This window comes from Neomonachus schauinslandi, chromosome 1, assembly GCF_002201575.2.
Source record: "Neomonachus schauinslandi chromosome 1, ASM220157v2, whole genome shotgun sequence".
In the NCBI taxonomy this organism is placed as follows: Eukaryota; Metazoa; Chordata; class Mammalia; order Carnivora; family Phocidae; genus Neomonachus; species Neomonachus schauinslandi.
Genome location: NC_058403.1, coordinates 132,856,717 through 132,878,479, shown reverse-complemented (window position 1 = coordinate 132,878,479; position 21,763 = coordinate 132,856,717). Strand labels below are relative to the sequence as shown.

The following is a 21,763-nucleotide window of genomic DNA, read 5'->3' as shown; positions in this document are numbered from 1 at the left end:
GACCAGCTTTTGTTGATCCTCAGTTTTTTCATTTTCTACTTTATTAATTTCTATTATTTTCTTTGTTCACATTCTTTGGGTTTATGTTGTCATTTTCTAACTTCTATCTAGCTCCTTGATGTCTAGCCTTCCTTTTTTTAAAGATTGTAATTTTAAGTAATCTCTCCACCCAATATATGACTCAAACTCTTGAGTCCTGACCCTAAGATCAAGAATTGCATGCTCCACTGACTGAGCCAGCCAGGTGCCCCTAGTCTTCCTTATTAACATAAGTTTTTAAAGGCATACACATTTTTGCCTCTTAGTTTTACTGCATGACCTCTTCAGTGTGTTTTATATATATATCTCCTTAACTTTGATTTCAGAGGCGCTCTCAAGTATTTTTTAACTTTGTGATTTCTTTTTTGACCTATCAGTTATGTAAAATCATTTTTTTTCATACCAAAGTGGAGATTTCTATTGTTATTTTTTGTTATTGACTTTTATTCTTTTTGTAATACATCAGAAGATTATTTGTATGGTGTTGATTCGTTGGTATATGTTAAATCTTTTGTGACTAGTAAGTTGTCAAATTTTACAAATGTTTAACAGTGTGTACTAGAAAAAAATATAAATTCTCTAATTGTTGAATGTAATGTATAACGTTTTCAAATTTTTCATAGCTTTACCAATTTTTTCTGATTGTTTCATCATTTGCTTAAAAGTATAACATCTTCCACAAAATTTCTGGATTTATTGATTTCATTTTCCTAGTGAACTGTTCCTTTTATCACTGTTGTAGTCATTCTTTTTCCCTCAGAATGCTGTTTTAATATCTTATATAGCTAAGGCAACTTATATATGGTTAATATTTTCCTGTATATGGTTAATATTAGTATTTTTACTATATCATTTTTCTTTCCATTTCTTTAAGCCTTCCTATGTTAATGTTTTAGATATATTTCATTAATGAGCATATTACTAGATTTTTGGTTTTGGTCAAAACTGAATTGTCATCTTTTACCTAGCAAATTAAGTCCATTTATTGTGATAACTCCTATGATTTGATTTATTTCTATCAAATATTTTTATGCTATCTACTCTGCCTTTTTCTTCTTCTTTACGGTTTACCACTGGATTGGTGGCGTTGTCTTTATTTCTACTTTTATTAAACGGCTATCCTGGGGTGCCTGGGTGGCTCAGTCATTAAGCATCTGCCTTCGGCTCAGGTCATGATCCCAGGGTCCTGGGATCCAGCTGCGCATAAGGCTCCCTGCTCTGCGGGAAGCCTGCTTCCCCCTCTCCCACTCCCCCTGCTTGTGTTCCTTCTCTGGCTGTCTCTCTGTCAAATAAATAAAATCTTTAAAAATAAAATAAAATAAATGGCTATCCTGAAATGGCTTAATTTGTACACTTGACTTACCAAAGTCCAAGTTTCTGAAGCATTTATAAGTCATTTTGATGAGGGCCAAATTCTTTTTTCTAGAAACAAATTTAATTTTTCCCCTCACTCTTGTTGATGTAGATTGACAGTTACTTCCCCCAACATTTCATTTTCTTATGGTCTTAATTTTGCTGTTGAGAAGCCTTGTCTAATCTTTGCTCATATTTTGTTAATTTATCCTAAGCATTTCATACTGTTGACTTAATGTAAATGTACTTTTTTTAATTTTTTTTTTTAAAGATTTTATTTATTTGAGAGAGAAAGAATGAGAGACAGAGAGCATGAGAGGGAGAAGGATCAGAGGGAGCAGCAGAATTCTGCTGAGCAGGGAGCCGGATGCGGGACTCGATCCTGGGACTCCAGGATCATGACCTGAGCTGAAGGCAGTCGCTTAACCAACTGAGCCACCCAGGCGCCCCAATGTAAATGTATTTTTAAAATTCATTTTCACTTGTTGGCTGCTAGTTTATGTAAATGCAATTGATTTTCATATATAGACTTCGCTAAATTCACTCACTAGTTCTATTTTTATGTAGATTCCTTAGAATTTTTTAATGTACATTACCTTATTGTACCAAATAAAGACAGTTCACTTCTAACTTGTGTGCCCTTTCTTGCCTAACTGCACTCACTAGAACCTCTGCTATAATGTTAAATCGAAGTAATGAGAGCAGACATCTTTGCCTTAATCTCAACCTTGGAAGCATTTGGTTTTTCAGCATTACTCTGATGTTGGCTGTAAGTTTTTATTAATAACCTTTATCACACTGAGGAAGTTTCCTCTTACTCTGTTTGCTAGTTTTTCTATTAAATTATGAATGGGTGTTGAGCTTTTGTCAAATGCTTTATCTGCATCTATTGAGATGAACGTGTTTTGTTCTCCTTTATGCTATTCATATAGTTAATGAATTTTCAGTGTTAACCTTGATTTAATCAGATGCACCCCACTTGGTCATGATCTCTTATAATTTTTATATATCACTGAATTCCATTTGCTAGTATTTTGTTAAGGATCTCTGCATCTGTGTTTGTGAGGGTTGTGTTGTATAGTTTTCTTAGAATTCTTTTCCTGGCTTCAGTATCAGGGTAACAATACTGGCCCTCATAAAATGATTTCAGAAGTCTTCCCACATCTGTTTTCTGAGTTTGTGTAGGATTGATACTTCTTGTTCCTTACACCTAAGACCTGTGTATCTTATTATATGTGCTTTATATGATATTGTGTTGTATTGCATGTTTATTGTTAATTATACTTTAATTTTTTTTTAATGTTAAAAAATACAGGAGGGGATGTTGAGCTTTCCACAAAACAAGCTACAACTATACAAGTGTGAGTGTGTTGAGGAGTAGAAGCAGTCCTGGCACACTGAATTAATAACAATTGTATGGGGGAAAAAAAGGTCTGAATTAGAACTTGGTCACAAGATTTGTATAAACCATGTGTGTATTCTATTCAACTCTTTAAAACAACCATTAACCAAACTTAGGCACTTTCTTATAACCCTTTGCCTATCCTGCTGCTGGACTGCCCTACTGGACAAAAAGGCAGATTTTCTGTTCTTAGATATTTTCAAGCATAAATAGGATACCCATCTCTTAACTGTAGAAAATGGGTAGTTAACAGCGAAGAATAGAGACCAGTGAATTTTAGAAAGGGCCCAAAAACCAAGTGAAGTGGTATGCAGAAAGTGCATATGCATGAATACGTGCATGATTTTGAGAAGGTTCCTACTTTCCAACAAATTCTCCAAGGGATTTTTCTTAAAGAACTTCAAACCTACATAAATTAAAACTGACAACCTTCAGTTCAGCTCAGAAAATTACACACACACACACACATTAGTCGTGTAGTTTTTCATCTTTTTAAACTAATTCTGCCAAGGTTGTGCTGGACTTCCCAATAACAAGAGGGAGTAGGAACACTGACTTTTGTATTCCTTGCTTTTCTCTGCCTTGTTGAAATATACTGCTTTTTAATAAACCCACAGAAAATCTCCAGCTTTGTCTTTGTTAACTTTTTTCCACAAAAAAATTAAAGATGCTCCCATAAAGAAACCAAGGCATAAATATACATAAATTACATTAGAAAACTTTTCATGATACTTACGGGTGTTCCCTCACCTCCTCTCAGCATCTTCCATTTACTTTGTTGAAGCTCTCCCTTCAAAGTATCGTTTCTACTTTGCTAAGAGGAGAATGCTAGTTAACGAGGCTGGCGCAGACCAGGGCAGAACATCATGGAAAAAGTCACGGGCTGCCTCCAACAAACTTGCCTTGTACAGCTCTTAGAATCTCTTAAAACAGGAAGAAGCCTGCTTCTCCCTCTCCCTACTCCCCCTGCTTGTGTTCCCTCTCTCGCTGTGTCTCTGTCAAATAAATAAATAAAATCTTTAAAAAAAAAACGGGGAGGTGACACGTTATTAACCTGTCCATAGTGCCTCAGACTGATTTGTTTCCACTTCTTAGGTTTCATAATTTTAAATTTTACTTCCAGGTAATATGAAATCCTCAAAGTCTTCTTTTCACTATTCTAACGAATACAACCAGTTTTCACATATGTTGAATACAACTTTATAGCGATTTCTGATATGGATATATGGGATATGAGTGGGAAGGAGACCTATTCTCCAACTCAGATGTTTATATTTCAGTAGAAGGAGGGACATCACCCCCTGGCCTCCCTCTGCCCTTATTCACTCCTCCCCCTGGTTGATGAGTTACCGTGAGGCCCTGGGACCGCACTGTGTGGCTGCTCCCCGCCTGTGCCTCTCCGGAGCTGGCCTGCCTTCAGAGGGCACCACTGCTGTTGGCTATGCACTGAGCTCAACGGTAAAGGCCCTGCCCTTGGAGGGGAAGTGGCAGTGGTGCCAAACTGCTGGCAAGCCAAGCACATTCTGGGGTTCAGTATTAGCCCACTTTCCACAGATACATAAAGCCACATTCTCCAATATCCATTTATTATTAATAAAGATATTCTGGTCATCATATGCCTTATTCTTTTGACTTCTCAGTTGGTTCAGGATTCAGAAAGAAAAGGTATTCTTTGGTGGGTTCTCTCATATCCCCAAGAGGATACTGTATTCTCTCCTGCAGTCAGCCTTTTGAGTAACATTAGAAGCTCATGAGGAGATGTGTAAGAATCAGCTGTATTTTTATCTGTCTCTTCATTCATCTATTTCACAGATGCACAAAGAAAAACTGGGGAAAAACCGTCTAATTTCTAAACCAGTAACACTCTTTTTTCAGTAGGATTTTTTTTTCTTCGTTTAATGAGTGACAGTGGGCAGGATGCAGTGAACCACTCAAGACCCAGACACACTCAAGTGTCTCCTCATGGAATTCTCCCACCGGTGGGCGTGAAGTTTTACGAAACTTCCAACATATGCAACAATTCTAAACATCTTCATCAAAATGCCTAAAATCTAAGAATTATGGATATAGTCGATGGTCATCAACTGGATCATACACTTGCCCTGTTAAATTTAATAGGCTAGAAGAAGAAAACACAACACCAAATTGAGAGCCTTTTAAAATATAATTTAAAACTATGTTGTACCAGTACAATATATTAATTTTACAAATGTAAAATTTTATCCGCTGTTAAAGCATTTGCAAAAACCACACATCCTACTTCAGCTTTATTGCACAATATCTATAAGAAAATATTAATTTTTAAATTAGAAAACATAAAAATGCTTTCAATATAGAAGAGACAATCTGATTTTAAAGACAATACTCTATAAGAATGTCTACCCAGAAAATAAAAAACTTTCACAGGATACCAAGCTGGACAGATGCTTTGGCAGATTCAGGACAAAGCACTGTTTAAAACCAGTCCAAGATACTTAATCCAAACTGTATCATCATTCTTCATTAGAAATCTAGATGCCACTCAAGGTGGTTTCTTACACTTACAAAAGTTGAGGCATTTTTCAGTGTGAGCATTCTGAATATCTCTTACATATTAAAAACAATACTTCCCACTCAACAGCCATTTGCAGGTTTTTTTTCTTCATGCAGATTATCTCTGGCAACTGTTTTTGACAACTATTTCATGACCATTTTAATTCATTTACGCTGATAAAAAACATCAAGTTAAATACACTTTTAAAACCTAGTCCTTTACAAAAATCAGTTTATAAATTTGTATCATAAAAATTAGTGTCAAAGACCATCAAAATGGCCTTCATTTTTTTGATATTAGTTGGTTCTCCCAGAGTCGGGATGGCAGATGTCCCACTTATGTAGTGTTAATCAGGAAATAAATCCAAGCACTAAGCTGGAATCCCAAGACAGGTTAGTAAGGTTGTATGATGGATTTTAGTGGGATATTACCCTGGGTCTGTCTTCCAATACAGGTGTTAAAATACTGACAGCAAATCTTGGTGATTTAATTCACCTCAGACAATGAATACAGTCTGGAGATGCAAAAGGAAAAATGTTCATATAATACATTATCAGTGGGGTTGTGTATATCATAGAAAAGGGAAAAAATCCTTATTTGTTAGAACAAGGATTCACCAAATTTGATACATATGTAGATTATGCATCTTTTCTTATTAAAGCATGTTGATTCAATCTCCAGTGTTTTTAAATGTATGCCTTTGTGCATCAGGAGATTGCCTTTTGGAACTTACGGCCTGCACAAGCAAAGTCAAATATAATATTACACATTTGTGTAGAGAAAATAATTATTAAAATAGTGGTTATGTGCTCACAAGTTTATTGTAGGTAGACAGAATTATCAAAAATCCAGATGCTTATAAAAAAGTGTGCATTATTTAGAATTTCTTCCTTAGGAATCAAAGCAGTTGCTTTTCTGGAACTGCATTTTTCAGAACTGCTCAAAGCACCTCATCTAGATGAGTGTTTTTAAAAATATATATATAAAAAGTCTACAATGAGACTTCAAACATCACATATTTCACCTTTTACAAGCTTTTTATCATGTATCCCTTCCTTAAAGTCCTTCAGAATAAAATAAAAATAAACTCTCACATTCCATTAGAAAAAAATGGAAACATTCATGGTTTGAAAAGTTTCTGCATTCCCCCAAATCTTGGTACTATGTGCAATCTCCTCATACACAGGTGTTGAGGAAACCCCTGATAATCTATTATTGAATATTCAGCTAATGGACATGCCATAGAAAATGTACATTAATAGTAGTAAATAGATTAAAATCTATTCCATAAAATAAAAATGTTCTATGACTTCAATTTAAATACATATCTGAAAAGCTAAGAGGAGGTTTTCTGTTTGTTTTTCAAAAGTGCTAATTATAACATTTACAAGTATCTTCAATACATTATGTCCAATTCTTTATAAAACTAAACCACCTTGCTTTAGGCACACTGCTTGATGAGTTTCTAAGAAGCAAAGGGGGAAAAAATCACTTGTCAATTAATCCAGCTTCCTTAATTTTACTGAAGAAGAATTTCTCCAGGATATTGGCACATTTGTAGTATTCACTCTCAGGGGGGTTGTACTCTTTGCAATTGGTAAAGACTCGCTGTAAGTCTGCCATGAATAATTTCTTAGACACGTAGTACCTATTCTTGAGGCGTTCACTCATGGTTTTCAGATCTGCACAGGAAAAAAAAATATTAGCAATCTTTGACTCCTTTTAAACACTAGCTGACAAAAGGGAGACAGGGAGAGAAATCTATGTCATCAGTCTGGCTACATTTTTACCATCCCAATGCCCTTGCTTAAGAGACACAATGAAGGAAAACATTTCTTAAATTTTATATTGTTTCTGTTGTGAGGGCTTCTTGTGTAAAATCACAGCATTTTCACACTGAGGGGACCATTATTAGTCATCTGGCCCAATCCCCTATTCAGCACAAGGAAGCTAAGTAGATTAGCAGTGATAAGTATGATAAACTAAGTACTGTTAGCTATTCATTCAGAATTATACAGAAGAGGCTCTACCTAACATGGTGTAGAGCAGGTGGAACATTTGTCTGAATCATTTCATTACTTAAATCCAAACAATAAGACTGAGTTTGTTTCATTAAATTCAGTTGTTTTGGTGCTACAGAGACAGAACTAAACTAGAAAAACTGATCATAAATAAATCTACAGATACACCAGTCTCCTTGCATATAAAATGGTTCAAATGAATTTAGTTTCATGCTCCATCCATGAAATAAGAATCACAGGCAATAAAAAAAAAATAATAATCACAAACAATAATTTCTTTTTAAAGCAAGTAAGCCTTGAGAGATTATTTAAAAAATAGTATTTTCCTAATATATCTACTTGCTTTAAATTATACTATGTTACAAATGAAAACAGTACTTTATTTAAACTTGTAAGAATACCATGGGGCTTGTTTACTCCTCACTCTTAAAACTGATTTAAAGAATCCCATGCAGATTAGAAGGTGTTAACATTTGCGTGCACCTGGGTGGTTCAGTCGGTTGTGTCTGACTCTTGATTTTGGCTCAGGTCACGACCTCAGGGTCCTGGGATTGAGCCCTGCGTCAGGCTCTGCGCCGAGCATGGAGCCTGCTTGAGATTCTTTCTCCCTCTTCCTCTACCCCTTCCCTCCACGCGTGTGCACTCTCTCTCTCTCTCAACTAAATAGGGGTGTCTGGGTGGCTCAGTTGGTTAAGCAGCTGCCTCTTGGTTTTGGCTCAGGTCATGATCTCAGGGTCCTGGGATCAAGACCCCAGCAGGCTTCCCACTCAGTGGGGAGCCTATTTCTCTCCTTCTCCCTCTCCCTCTGCTCCTGCGCGTGCACGCTCTCTCTCTCTCTCTCAAATGAATCAATAAACCTTTTTTTAAGAACAATAAAATAGATAAATAAAATCTTTAAAAAAAAAAAGAAGATGCTAACATTTGTCTACTTATAGGTCCCTAGTTGTCTCTAAGTCTGGTTCTGTCATTAAAAATTATATTAACTGTGCATGGAAAAATAAGTCAAAATTGCTATAAAAAAAATACTTCTACCAATAACCCAAACTCCCACTATATTATCAAATTTTCCAGAAGGAAAGAAACTTAAAACCAAATACACTGGGATCATCAGCTAGTGAGATATATAAATTTATGTGCAACATCCAAAAATGGGGAGAATTCATTTGCATCAAAATCTTAAATCTACCACAAAACACCAAAGAAAAAATGGGAAATATGTACTTTTGCCTATTTCCTTTGACTAAAGCGTCTCTTGGTTAGTGGTATGTCATCATATCTGTGAGTTCAACTTTCAATTCTCTTTCTTCTCTAACTAAAACAGTTTGGAAGGAGAGGAAAATTGGCAAGTGTTAAGATACTTTATAAAGGCTCAGCAAATACCCCACTAGATGTCTCACCTGAGTGTGACTGAGCAGATGAAGATGTCCTCTCATTAAATGAAAAAAGAGCAATGAAATTAATTGTGCCTCTCCAGGTAAAGTTAGATGTTCACCTTACCACCTAAATGCCTACCACTTAAGATATGCTGCCCAATATAGTGCTTACGTTTTAAAAGGAAAAGTTGTGTAACCAAAATGGGGGGGAAAAGAATGAAACATGGCACAAAGAAGTTTATCCAAAAGCTTTCAAACTATTATTCGGAAGAAAGGGGGTACGAAGAGATGGGGAGAGCCTAAAATACAGCAGAAACAAAATGAGAGTCATAGAAGTGTTTGGATCTTCAGAATAATTACAACCAATTCTCCATATTTCCTTTCTATATTTCTATTCCATTCTTAAGTTATAAACAACATCTTTCGGGTGCCTTGGTGGCTCAGTCAGTTAAGCATCTGCCTTCGGCTCAAGAGAGACCTGTATCAGGCTCTCTGCTCAGTGGGGAGTCTGCTTCTCCTCTCCCTCTGCCTGCCACTCCCCCTGCTTGTGCACTCACTCTCTCACTCTCTCTGTCAAAAAAAAATAAAATCTTTAAAGTAAATAAATAAATAACATCTTTCTTCCTCTAGCTTTGTTAGAGGCTTACTTGACCAAATGGCATGGGTTAAAAAAGAAGGTGACTAAATATCAGTGATACCACATATGGAGAAAACATTAAATTATTCCATTTTCATCCTTCCCACCAACTGGGGAGTTCTGAGTAAATAGGAAAACCCTGCCCAGCAATGCACGCATGGTAAGAAGACATGCTTGGGCCAGACTACTCATGATTTTCTGAGATTCCCTAAATGACACAGGTTGGACCTCATTCATATGGGAGAAAAAGAGTTTTTGAGAGCACAAGGGAAAGAAAAGAAACGTTTTTAGAAAAAGCCGAGAAGGCAATAATGGGGGAAAGTGAAATTACTGATTTGTCAGTCTTGTCCTCAAAAACATGACCATCTTAGGGACAAGACTACACCTTTCACTCAGCACCTAAAGGCACCCTAAGAAAAATATTATTGCTCCCCTAAGGAGCACTATTCACTATTTTCATAACTGTGTCTAGAACACACCTCAGTCTACCACTGGTCTTGTTCAACAGGCCCAATATTCCCCTCATGAGTATTCAGCTATGCACACAGGCTCATACCCTTCTCAGCCTGGACCAAGCAAAACACTTTCAGAAAGCAGGCTGAGAGTAGGCTATGACAGATGGGACCTTCTAGACCTACTACTGCAGGTTTTCAGAGCATACATAAGCAGGGCTGAAAGATAATTATTCTCCCCAAACTCATACAACCTCCCATGAGGGTTTCATAAGGGAGTTGAGATGGTCCAGGCGATGAGGATGCAAAGGTCAGTTAACTTAAGTTTGGAAATGGGCATAAAGGATTTTAACATATTTTTTACAGGATGGAAAATACTGAGGGGCATGTGACTAGCTCAGTCAGCAGGGCATGCGACTCTTGATCTCAGGGCTGTAAGTTCGAGCCACATGTTGGGTATAGAGATTACTTAAAAATAAGACCTTTAAAAAAAATTTAAAAAAGAAAAGAAAAGAAAATACTGATTCCCCAAACATGCTTCTATTCAGAATTCTAGACTCACTCAACCCTCACACTTTGGTTTTCATAACTAAGATACAGAGAAGCAAGGCAGAGAGAAAAGAGAAAGAAAAGCCATATGGATGTAGGTCCACATTAAGGAGGACAGACTACCAAAATCATTACAATAACTATATAGAACATTCATGTGAAAATCAATGCTATAGAAAACACCTACAAATAACTCTTTCATCAGGGAACCAATGGATACCTTTCATTCTTCCTTTCATATTTTAATACCTTCTTAGAACCAGGAACAGATTGCAGGTAGGAAAGGGACAGAAGACACAGGCTGTCTCCAGAACAGTGGCCACACAACCGACTGAAAACATTTCAGCTAGCTGTCTGTCATCTACACAATGCCAAATTAGTTTAATTGGATTCTCAATTGGTTCAATTAATCATTTTAGCATGGTGTACGCACAGCAACAAATTCCACAATTCGACATTTCCAAAGCATTTTCTGTTTGTCTGGTATTGGATGTGGAACAAAGCTTTTAAAGGGAGTATAAATAGTGACACTAATATTATCCATTGAGAGCAGGGAAAAATCGAGAACTGCGTTACTAGAATTTCCCCTTCTGCTAGTATAGCAGGCAAGCAGCCTTAATCCAATGTCTTTTGCATCGCTTTCAAAAATTCTCAAAAGGCTCAAAATACATCAAGAGGACAACCTGAAGTCGTCCACGTGCAACCAAACCAGAGTTTTCCATGTGTAGAATAGAAACAAGGTTATGTCCCAACAGCCAGTTTTCACATCTAGTGCTGGGTACAGTTCCCCAGCTGGGCTCTCTGCATCCAGTGCTGGAGGCAGGCGGCTCTAAAAGCTGCAGGAGTGTCTAACATGACTCGGCCACCCACCTGTCCTTTATCACTCTGCTCTCTATCACTGGCCCTCCGTGGGTGCAGGGAATCCCACCACCCACCACACACACCCTACCCTACAACAGAAGAGTACAAATCAACCTCAGCAACCATGTGTCCCCCACACCGCCATCCAGAGAGTGTTAAATCTATACTTAGAAAATGTTAATGGCATTACCCATGGGGAACCTTATAACTTCATAATATCCCGGAGCTTCTGTTCTCTTCACAGGTTCCATGAAGGGCCAAGCGCTTTGATGGCTCTTGAGTAAAGAAAAAAGTAAGGTATCTAATATGGAAATTCCATGTGGGAAATCATTTCAAAATATCTGCATGAGGTGAATGAAAAGAAAACACCCACCTTCACCTGCTGAAGGATGCTCTTGAGCGTGCTGTAAAGCTGGTCAGGGTCTTTGGGCTCTTTACTTGAAAGGAAAAGAGGAAACAACAGGGAACGATGATTAGTTTTTTGCCCTCTTGCCAGGGGATTCCTATTCCGCTTATTTTTACAAAAACCTAAAATGGGAGCCAAACCAGAATTTTCTTATGAAAATTGAATGGGTGATTACAAGCAGTTTGCCCACTTCCTCCTAAGTTGCGGGAGGAAAGAAAACTTACTTCCATTAATATCCTCTCCCCCGTCCTACTTACCTTTTCTCTCTTCCACTCGGCTTCCAGCCTGTCTCTCCTATATGTCAACGAAATTAAACACTGCATGAGAACTGCTTTTGGTCAAGAGAGTAACAAAATTAATACTTATCAAAGATGAAATAAATTACAAGCATGCCTCAATAAAAGTCTATTTCTGGGCAGAGACAGAAATCAACTGCAATTAGTTACTTCCTTCTACAGCTAACAGCATGAAACATTTCCAAGAAGGCCAACACCTCTTTATGTTAGCACTTTCTAAAGCAGGAACTCCGACTTTTCAGAGGAAAGCATAAAAAATAAATACGCCCAGTACTGGGGGCATATGTGTATTTTGAACTCTAAATCACATTTTGCTAATCACCATGTGAAAGAGTTAAGCTGTTATTTTAGGTTAGAACAAACTTTGTCCTGGTCTCTATTTTATTTGGCAAAGACCTGTTTGTAATACAAGATGGTTATTGCAGCAGAAAGAAAACACAGCCTCAAGTCCAACAGACCTGGATTTGATTTCTTGCTCTCTCCTTAAAAGCTAACTTATCCTAGATAAGTTAGAGAGGTTAAGTAACTTATCAATCTATAAAACAGAACTCTAAAAATTAGGTGATATTATCGCTTTTGAAATTAGCTGATGTATGTAAAAAAAACAGAAGAATGCCTGGCACAAGAGAAGTGAAATTTCTAAGTCTAGAAGTAAAAGTAAGATCTGCTACAGGGTAGCTATTGTATTGAAGGAATGTATCTTGCCCTAATAAGGTCTTATTTTTTTCTGGAGAACTGTGGTTTGTTTGATTTTGTGTTGTGTATTAAATCTTCAATATACTAGAAGATCCTGGATTTGAAATGAACAAAAGTGTGGCTATTCAATAGCTTTCGATCTACAAAAACAGATATTTTGTATGTTTTCACCCAAGACGATTCATCTCTAACACTCGCAGATAAGAACCCTTGGGAAAACTACTCTAAAATAAGAAACGTGAAACAAATTATGTTTCCCAATCATATTTTTTAGAAATTTGGAGACACAAATTTGGCCAAGCACACACCTGCGCAGGTTGCAATCATGACAGCATGAGCAAGGGTGCAAAACAGCGACACGTTTGCAGATCAGCATCCGCTGCTTCTAATTCTGACAGTTACTGGCCATGCGCTAGTTGAGGTCAACTAACCACTCTGAGATTCAATTTCCCCATTTGTAAAAGTAGAATTTCCCCGTGCTATAAACGGTAATCTCTCAATAAATGATGGATATGAACAGCTATAAGAAGGGGTCATCTAAGTTCTCCTTATTTGTTAGCACTGAGAAGTAGAGAAAAGACAAAGGGAAAGCATCTGGTCCCTTCTTAAGACTACAGACACCACGAATGGAGACAGGCAAGGCAAAAAGCTTTCCAAATCACTGCACTCTGACAACCGTTTCAAACACATCACATGGCAATACTAAAAGATTTCGCTCTTGAAAGATCTATACATACTAATTCCAGGAATGCTTTCTATTGGAATCTGCCGAACTCCATCTTTAAAACATGAAAGTCCAGGGTATACTTTCCGAATCTGGGCTTGCTTTCTTTCTATCAGCTTTTTAATGATCTGTAAAGCACAGAAAGAAAATGTGTTTAGTGCCAGAAGTCTGTGGCTACAGATTACGTCAGTCAACCTAAGAAGTCGGTCTCCTAAATAAAGTCTTCGGGACGAGCACAGGGAGAGAGGGTGAATGTTATTGAACAGGGAAGACCTGAAAACGTTCTATTACACCATACACCTCCAGGGGCATTCACACAACCGTCTTTGAATACTTGTCCCCTGCCATCCAAAAAGCCAATATTGAGAGAACACACTGCCCTTGGGGCTCGCTGTCCTCTTTCACAAAGGAGCCAATTATTCTGCCCTATTTCTCTGAGGAGCCTCTACCGGAGCTGATCGGCTACGCAGCCCAGCCCCAGCATCCGGACCTCTTCACATCCCCTGACTAGGAACTAAATGTTCCCTTCTGACTGGAGGGCTCTTGAACAGGCCTCAGAAAGTGTCGCTACAACCCCCCCACCCCCGCCACCTTGCCAGGAAGGATGACATTATTATTTTTTTTTTAAGATTTTATATATTTATTTGAGAGAGAGAGAATGAGAGAGAGCACAAGAGGGGGGAGGGTCAGAGGGAGAAGCAGACTCCCTGCCGAGCAGGGAGCCCGATGCGGGACTCGATCCAGGGACTCCAGGATAATGACCTGAGCCGAAGGCAGTTGCCTAACCAGCTGAGCCACCCAGGCGCCCCTGGAAGGATGACATTATTACTCAAAATTTTCAAGGCTTGAGCCCTAACTTATACTGTTTGCATCAAAAAAGCAGCTCCAAATTGTTGAGGCGACACACCCGCCTCGTGTCAGCAACCAGGATGGATTAGGGAATTCTGAGAGGTGTTTGTTTTGTAGAATAGTTCCTAATGTACTGAGGTCAACTATTTCCAAAGCAGTGCAGTTTCCCATTTAAAAAAAGAAAAAAATTAATTAAAAATAGCCATCCCGAAATTAACTATGTCATAACTGATTTGGGACAAGAAAAAACAAAATGGGGAGAAAAGAGGGGAGGGGGAAGCAAACCATAAGAGACTTTAAACAGTAGAGAACAAACTGAGAGTTGCTGGAGGGGGGTGGACAGGGGATGGGCTAAATGGGTGATGGGCATTAAGGAGGGCATGTGATGAGCACTGGGTGTTATATGTAAATGATGAATCACTAAATTCTACGTTACACTATATGTTAGCTAACTAGAATTTCAATGAAAATTTGAAAAAGAGGGGTGCCTGGGTGGCTCAGTCGCTAAGCGTCTGCCTTCAGCTCAGGTCATGATCCCAGGGTCCTGGGATCGAGCCCCGCATCGGGCTCCCTGCTCAGCGGGAAGCCCGCTTCTCCCTCTCCCACTCCCCCTGCTTGTGTTCCCTTTCTCGCTGTGTCTCTCTCCGTCAAATAAATAAACAAAAAATCTTTAAAAAAAAAAATTTGAAGAAGAAAAACACAGTAGCAGTCATTAATTGAATTCACAAAGGAAAACAAAAAATTCCAGGTCCTAACAGCTTGATCTCAAACATATCATTGGTAAATGCTCCAGCATGAATGCACTTTCACCCTGACAATTAAACAAAGAACTTCGTAAGGTGAATGGGACTAGTAAAAGTATATGCCTGGTAAATCCAGTTCACTGCTGTGCAACAGAAATATAATGCAATCAGCTCATGTAAATTTTTTTAAGATCTTATTTATTTATTTAAGAGAGAAGAAAGAGAGAGAGAGCACACAAGCAGGAGGGAGGGGCAGAGGGAGAAGCAGACTCCCCCCACTGAATAGGAAGCCCAGAATCGGGGGCTGGATCCCAGGACCCTGAGATCACGCATGACCTGAGCCACCCCACCCCTATGTTCCAGTAGCCACATTTCTTAAAGTAAAAAGTAACAGGTAAAATTGGATTTTAACAATATATTTTTACTTAATCCAATAGATCCAAAATATTATCACTGCAGCATATAATCATAGAAAAAATACGTATGAGATATTTTACATTCTTTTATTCCTAACAGGTCTTCAAAATCAGAGTGTATTTTATACTTACAGTGCATCTCAATTTCAACTAGCCACATAGCAAGCACTCAGAAGCCATAATGTAGCTAGCGGATGCCACTTTGGACAGGATAGATCTAGATGGATGCTCTCCCTCTGTTTATTTATGAGGCTAAATCTTTTTATTTTTATTAAGATTTTTGGGGGCGCCTGGGTGGCTCAGTCGATTAAGCGTCCCACTAGTGATTTCAGCTCAGGTAGTAAACTCAGGGTTGTGGGATCCAGCCCTGCAAGGCATCCAGCTCAGTGGGGAATGTGCTTGAGTTTCTCTAGCTCTGCCCCTCCACGCACTCATGCTCTCTCTCTCTCTCTTTCTCTCTCTCTAAATTAATTAAAAAAAAGAAAAGAAAAAAGATTTTATTTTTAAGTAATCTCTATCTATACCCAACGTGGGGCTCGAATTTACAACCCCAAGATCAAGGGTCACATGCTCTTCTGACTGAGCCAGCCAGGAGCCCTGAGTGTAACACTTTTTTTTTTTTTTTAAGTTTTTTAATTTATCTAATAATCTCTACACCCAATGTGGGGCTCAAACTCACAACCCCAAGATCAAGAGTCAGATGCTCTTCTGACTGAGCCAGCCAGGCACCCACCCCAGTCTAAGTCTTTTTAAAAGAGAATCGCAATGGTACTCTCTTAAATAAACACCTTCAGAAAACATAATTTCAAATATAATTTTAAAACTTTTTCTCTTTATCAAGGATACTCTCAGATGTGATAACCCACCCAGGTGGCTTCCACACCCCTTGGGTAGCACCTTGAAGGTGGCAGGGTCCTGGTGAGTGACTCCGTAATGACAGTAGAGGGCTTCTTAACCCCTCTGTGCCTCCAAGGGTTGCTTTGAAGAAAGGAGACACTATACTTCTGTTTCAGTCTTTTATCTTCACCTCCCTTGAAAATGTCTCCACTTCTCCACTATGTCATCATCATTCTCTCCTCAAATCCTTCTCCCATTCCATCCCTTCAGTTTTAGTCTCCCCACACATAAGATTTGGGGGAACTCCCCCATCTCTAATATGCCACCAAGTCTTAGCAAGTGTTCTTACAAAGAAATCTCATTGGTTGGCGTCACCCTTACTTTCCCTTGTCTCACACTCGGATGAAGATTTGAGACGTATCCCTACATCCCAATTCCACCTCCCCATACACACATGCACACATGCATATATACACTCAACTCTGCCGGCTCATGACCTATTCACACTTTCTCAAATAGTGGCTTTTATCACCAGCACACCTATGGTCCTCACTGTTCATGTGCCCATGAATCTACTTATGTTGGACTCTGAATCTTTGCTCATGCTAATGGGATTCAGCAGGCTCAAAAGAGTTCAAACATTATTTCCCACAAAGACACCTCCGATGACGCTAGGTCCCTACGGATCCCACCTTCCCCTTGGAGTCAACACTCACAAAGTAGCCCTCAACTCCTACTCTGCTCCCCTGTCCAACTGCACTAGCTTGCTCTCTCCATCTCCACTAGACACAACCACAACTTATTCTGCCCTTGCATGCTTTCAGGGGCCAGGAAAGCCCTCCATCTACTTACAACTTGTTTGCTACTACCATTAGTCCCTGTCTTCCGCAAGGGGGTTTTCAAAAGTTGGAAGGAAGATACTTGCGAAAATCATTTGAATTCTGTGGAAGAAGATACTACGCAAATCCAGTATTTTATTATGGTGACTTCAGGTCTCTTTGAAAGAATCTAGGTTAACAGCTCCCAGCCTGCATCATCCACTCAGTGGCATGTGTTAGAGAAGGCTGGAGGCAAACAGGGAAGGTGAGGCGAGAGGGAGATGAGATCCAAGAGGGGAGGAGAAAAAGAAAGGGGAGGGAGCACTGTCTTCTAACCAACTGACTGCTTTGGCTAGCTCTGTGCTTATGGCTTTCCCCTGTCTGCATTAAGAGCCAACAGATCCGAACGAGGCGAATCTGCAGGGGACTCCTGCTCTCTGCTTTCACCAGAGATGCATGGGTGCTCCTCAGAGGAGGAAGGAGGGACAGGCAGCTGACTGCCTGGTGATGGCTCTAGCTGGCCAGCAGTCCCTCATGCTGAACACGGAGCTGCTGAATACAGACCTGCTCATTAGAGCCCAAAGAGAACAATGAAGAAAGCTAGCTCTTTAGAAAGAGACAGAGAGAGGGGCCTGCTGTGCTTTTATTAACTCTCCAAGTACCCTATTTGGAATTCTCTCTAAGGCTGGCATCTCTGAGCGAGAAACAACAAAGGTTGTTTTTATTTTCTAAAAAAAAGCCTTTCACCCACATTCATAAGAACAAGCCTGACCCACTTTAAGTAAAAAAGAAAAATATTTATTGAGCACCTACTATGCACGACACTGTATAAGGAGTTTTATGTCTGTTATGTTGATGATGTCTGACAAACAACTGAGAAGTGGGATTAAGGGACATTAGTAGAAACCAGAAAACAAAGACGGGGTTTAAGACAGATGCCTTTTTTAGTTACTTGCTAGAAAAAAAGTGCACTAGAATGAGTAACAGAAGTATAAAGTGGAAATGATGAGGGATGACACAGCCACAAAGCCCATTTTTGAACTCCAAGGAACTAGGGGGAGTGAGGAGGTGATCCTGGGCTTAACACAAAATTTGTTCATTTAATAAATGCACACTTCCCAATTATGCTCTTTCTATGGTATTTTTTTTCTGTCTTGGACAAATGTAAAATTACTATGTAGTCAAATCTATCAATCTTTCCTCTCACTGTTTCTCTTTTAGTTCATATGTATAAAAGACTTCACCCCAAAATGAGGTAACAAATCACGGAATTCCTAGAAGTATAGGCCTTCGGAAGGTGCAATGTTAAAAGGAGAGATGGATACACGCTAAGATAAATGCCCACGTAAGATGATGAATAACAAAAATTCAAATAAGTGGATCAAACTAGTGCTAGTGAAGTTCAAAGAAGAATCTGAACACAGGCCAAAGTGGTCCTACTTGTATGTCTGTTGGGAGAGTGAGGTGGGAACTGGATAAAGACACCAAGCTAGAGGCTTAAAGCATCAGTAATGGCTTTTAGAGAAGAGTTTAGATAAGCAAAGAAGTAAGTTTGGGAAGGGTACACGAGGCTAGAAAGTAAAAGGCCTTGAAGGTGAAGGTGTCGTATTTTACAAGTTTTGTATTTTACACCAGTTTAACAAGTGTTGACCCTCTTAGGAATGGTACCTAGAGAGAAAACAGATCAAGCATACCATCAAAGAAGAAATCTATACAAACCACAGCAAACTGAAATTATGATGATATCCAGTAGAGCCGTCCACATAGAGCCCAGAGATATGCAACTCACCCAAAGAAGACCAGGCTGTATGGAAGGAATAGGAGTCAGTCATGTGCTTACCTCCTTTTGCTTCTTAATGATGACAGAAAATTCTGTGTATGGGATCCGTGGATTTAGCTCACATCCCATTAAAGTGGCCCCTTCATAATCTTTAATGTAGCCAACATATTTGGTTTTAGGTATTTTAATTTCTTTGGAGAAACCCTGCAAAGCAAATAAATTCATTCATATGGCCATTGTGCAACAAATATCCACTGAGTGGAAACGGTGTGGTAGGCAGCAAGATACACTTTTTTCAAGTTCTCATCATATTATTCTGGAAAGGATTAGCATGAAACCCCTCTGTGGAGTTCAAAAACATCAAAAATCAAACAGCAAACAGGAAGCAAGACAACATAAAAAAATAATCCGAGTAAAACACAAATTATACTAAACGGTTTTTAACATAAGGTTGAATTTTATATTAAATTGAACAATTTCTCCCAAACTGGGGAGGGGACCCCAAGATTCTCAACAAATCAGAAATCGGTCTAAGTTCTGAAAGAAAAGCTTATCAAAAAATATAGTAATTAGAGGTGCCTGTCTGGCTCAGTCAGTAGAGCATGTGACCATCTGTGACTCTTTTTTAAGATTTTATTTATTTGAGAGAGAGAGAGTGGGGGGAGGAGCAGAGTGAGAGGGAGAAACCTAAGCAGACTCCAAGCTGAGTGCAAAGCCCGATGCAGGGCTCGATCTCACAACCCTGAGATCACATCCCGAGCTGAAACCAAGAGTCGGATGCTTATCCAACTATGCCACCCAGACACCCTGGAGCATGAGGCTCTTGATCTTGGGGTTGTGAGTTCGAGCCCCACATTGGGTATAGAGATTACTTAATTACTTATTACCTTTTTTTTTTCTTTTTAGATTTTATTTGAGAGAGAGAGAAAGAGAGCACAAGTGGGGGGTTAGGAGGGGCAGAGGGAGAGGGAGAAGCAGACTCCCCACTGAGCAGGGAGCCCGACATGGGGCTCGATCCCAGGACCCTAAGATCACGATCTGAGCAGACGCTTAACCGACTGAGCCACCCAGGTGCCCCAAAAACTTTGATGTTGAGGAAATGAAACCCCTACCGTATTGGCAAAAACTTCTAGACCATCATAATGTGTAGTTATGTCAGTGGCATTTATTTACAATATATTCATTTACATACTTTAATCTGCAATAACCTAGTGCTACAGGATATATATTCATGTATTTATATCATAAACATAATTTTCCTTATAATGCCTTCTTTGTGGTAAATTATTTGGAATTCGAACTATCTCCAGCAGTGTCCTGCCGCCCTTTCAGCAAAAACTTATTTTCCAAGCAATCCTTGCCATCATCCTCAAAGAGGACTACAGACAAGTCATTTAAGAACCATATTTCAAGATCTGCAATGCAGTTGCAGCCTAAGAAAGCTGACACTCAAGCCTTCAGTTAACAATCCCACTAGTTCTTCCAAACGAGTTTTATTATAAAAGTCACAGACACATGCCAAAGAATGAGAAGAAAACAAAATAGGAGATAGCTATCTGACATCAGAGGAGGAAAAGCTCTCTAATCACATGAGCCTTATACAAAAAGAAGTTAATAGATTTTATGTAATGAAATCTTTAAGGATCTGTACATCGAAAGTCATAAGGAATGCTGAAACAACTGACAAGCGGGAGAAAAATCGTAAAATAAAAGGTTAATATCCTCATATACAAAGAGTCCTCATAAATCAATGTGAAAATAAATATTTTAGTAGAAAAAGAGGCAAAATACAATGAATTGGCAATTCGAAAACAGAAGAACTACTACAAAGGGTCAATGAATAAGAAAAAATACATCAAACTTCACAATGATTAAATAAATGCAAACATACACAATTTATTATCTAGGGAAGGAGTAAAAAATATATTTCTCAATTATCAAACCTTTTCCTGAACCCCGTTATATATTGCTTACAATAGAAATTGCTACAGTATTTGGCAATGCGTAACAAAAGCCTTAGATATATCTGGAAACAACTCTACTTCCGGACATTTATTCTAAGCAAACTTACCATAGATGAGGGCAACATACATATGAACACATACTTATAAATGTATACTTACATACAAGAAAGACTGAATGTCCTAAAAATGTGGTAATGGTTTAATGAATTATTTTCTAATTATACCATAAAATTTCAGAGAACCAACAAAAATTATGTAAATAATAATCAGAATACATTAAGTGAAAGGGGCAAGTAATTCAATTACATATAATATGAGCCAAATATTATATTTATATACATATGTACACATGAACACATACACAGAACATTATTAGAAGGGTACATATCAAAACATTACCAGTAAATCTCTTTGGATGGTAGAATTACAAATGAATTTTCTTCATTCTGCTTTACTATGTCTTCCAAAATTTCTACAATAACTTTACATTACTTGGAATTATAAAGCACTATTTAAAAAAATACGCAGCCAAAGAAGAAAAAGCTGAGCTGAAAACTGAGAATAAAAAGCTCCTTAAAAAGTTGAGCTGAAAACTTCTGATAAGGAAGGACCAAGATGGCAGCCAAGCTCCTAGCCTGCTGTGTGCTGCTGAAGAAGGATCGTCAGGAGCCCTTCATAAACTTCATCATTTTCTCTCTGCTGTCATAAATGGAGGCTGTCCAGAGACTGAATCTATTTCTCTTATTCATGGAGAACTCTACTCACCCAGCCCTGGGAATTTCTCCTTAGCCTGGGGATACCATATTTTAGAAATCCAGGATGCAATATTATACTTCATTTATAGATGGCATTCATTCATTCACTCAAGAAATATTTCTTTAGTACTTACTATGTGCTGGTCATACCCTCTACTACAGTCTGAAGCTTAGTCCTGGCCTAAGGATTGAAAAACAAATCTATGTCCTTCTTTTAAGTAGAAAATGCCAGGGGAAAAACTTCCTTGGATTGGATGAA

At 38.6% G+C, this 21,763-nt stretch overlaps 1 protein-coding gene across 1 annotated transcript in view; it reads right to left on the bottom strand.

Annotated features, from left to right (window-relative positions):
• Nucleotides 1-4,945: 4,945 nt before the first annotated feature.
• Nucleotides 4,946-21,763, bottom strand: part of KAT2B (lysine acetyltransferase 2B) — a gene marked incomplete at its 5' end in the record, with an annotated part of 96,616 nt that continues 79,798 nt past the window's right edge. Inside the window, 6 exons of the mRNA XM_044912586.1 lie at nt 4,946-7,009; nt 11,411-11,495; nt 11,594-11,657; nt 11,884-11,920; nt 13,356-13,470; nt 18,846-18,989. Coding sequence (XP_044768521.1) covers nt 6,816-7,009; nt 11,411-11,495; nt 11,594-11,657; nt 11,884-11,920; nt 13,356-13,470; nt 18,846-18,989 — 639 coding nt within the window. The remainder of the gene's footprint in view (nt 7,010-11,410; nt 11,496-11,593; nt 11,658-11,883; nt 11,921-13,355; nt 13,471-18,845; nt 18,990-21,763) is intronic.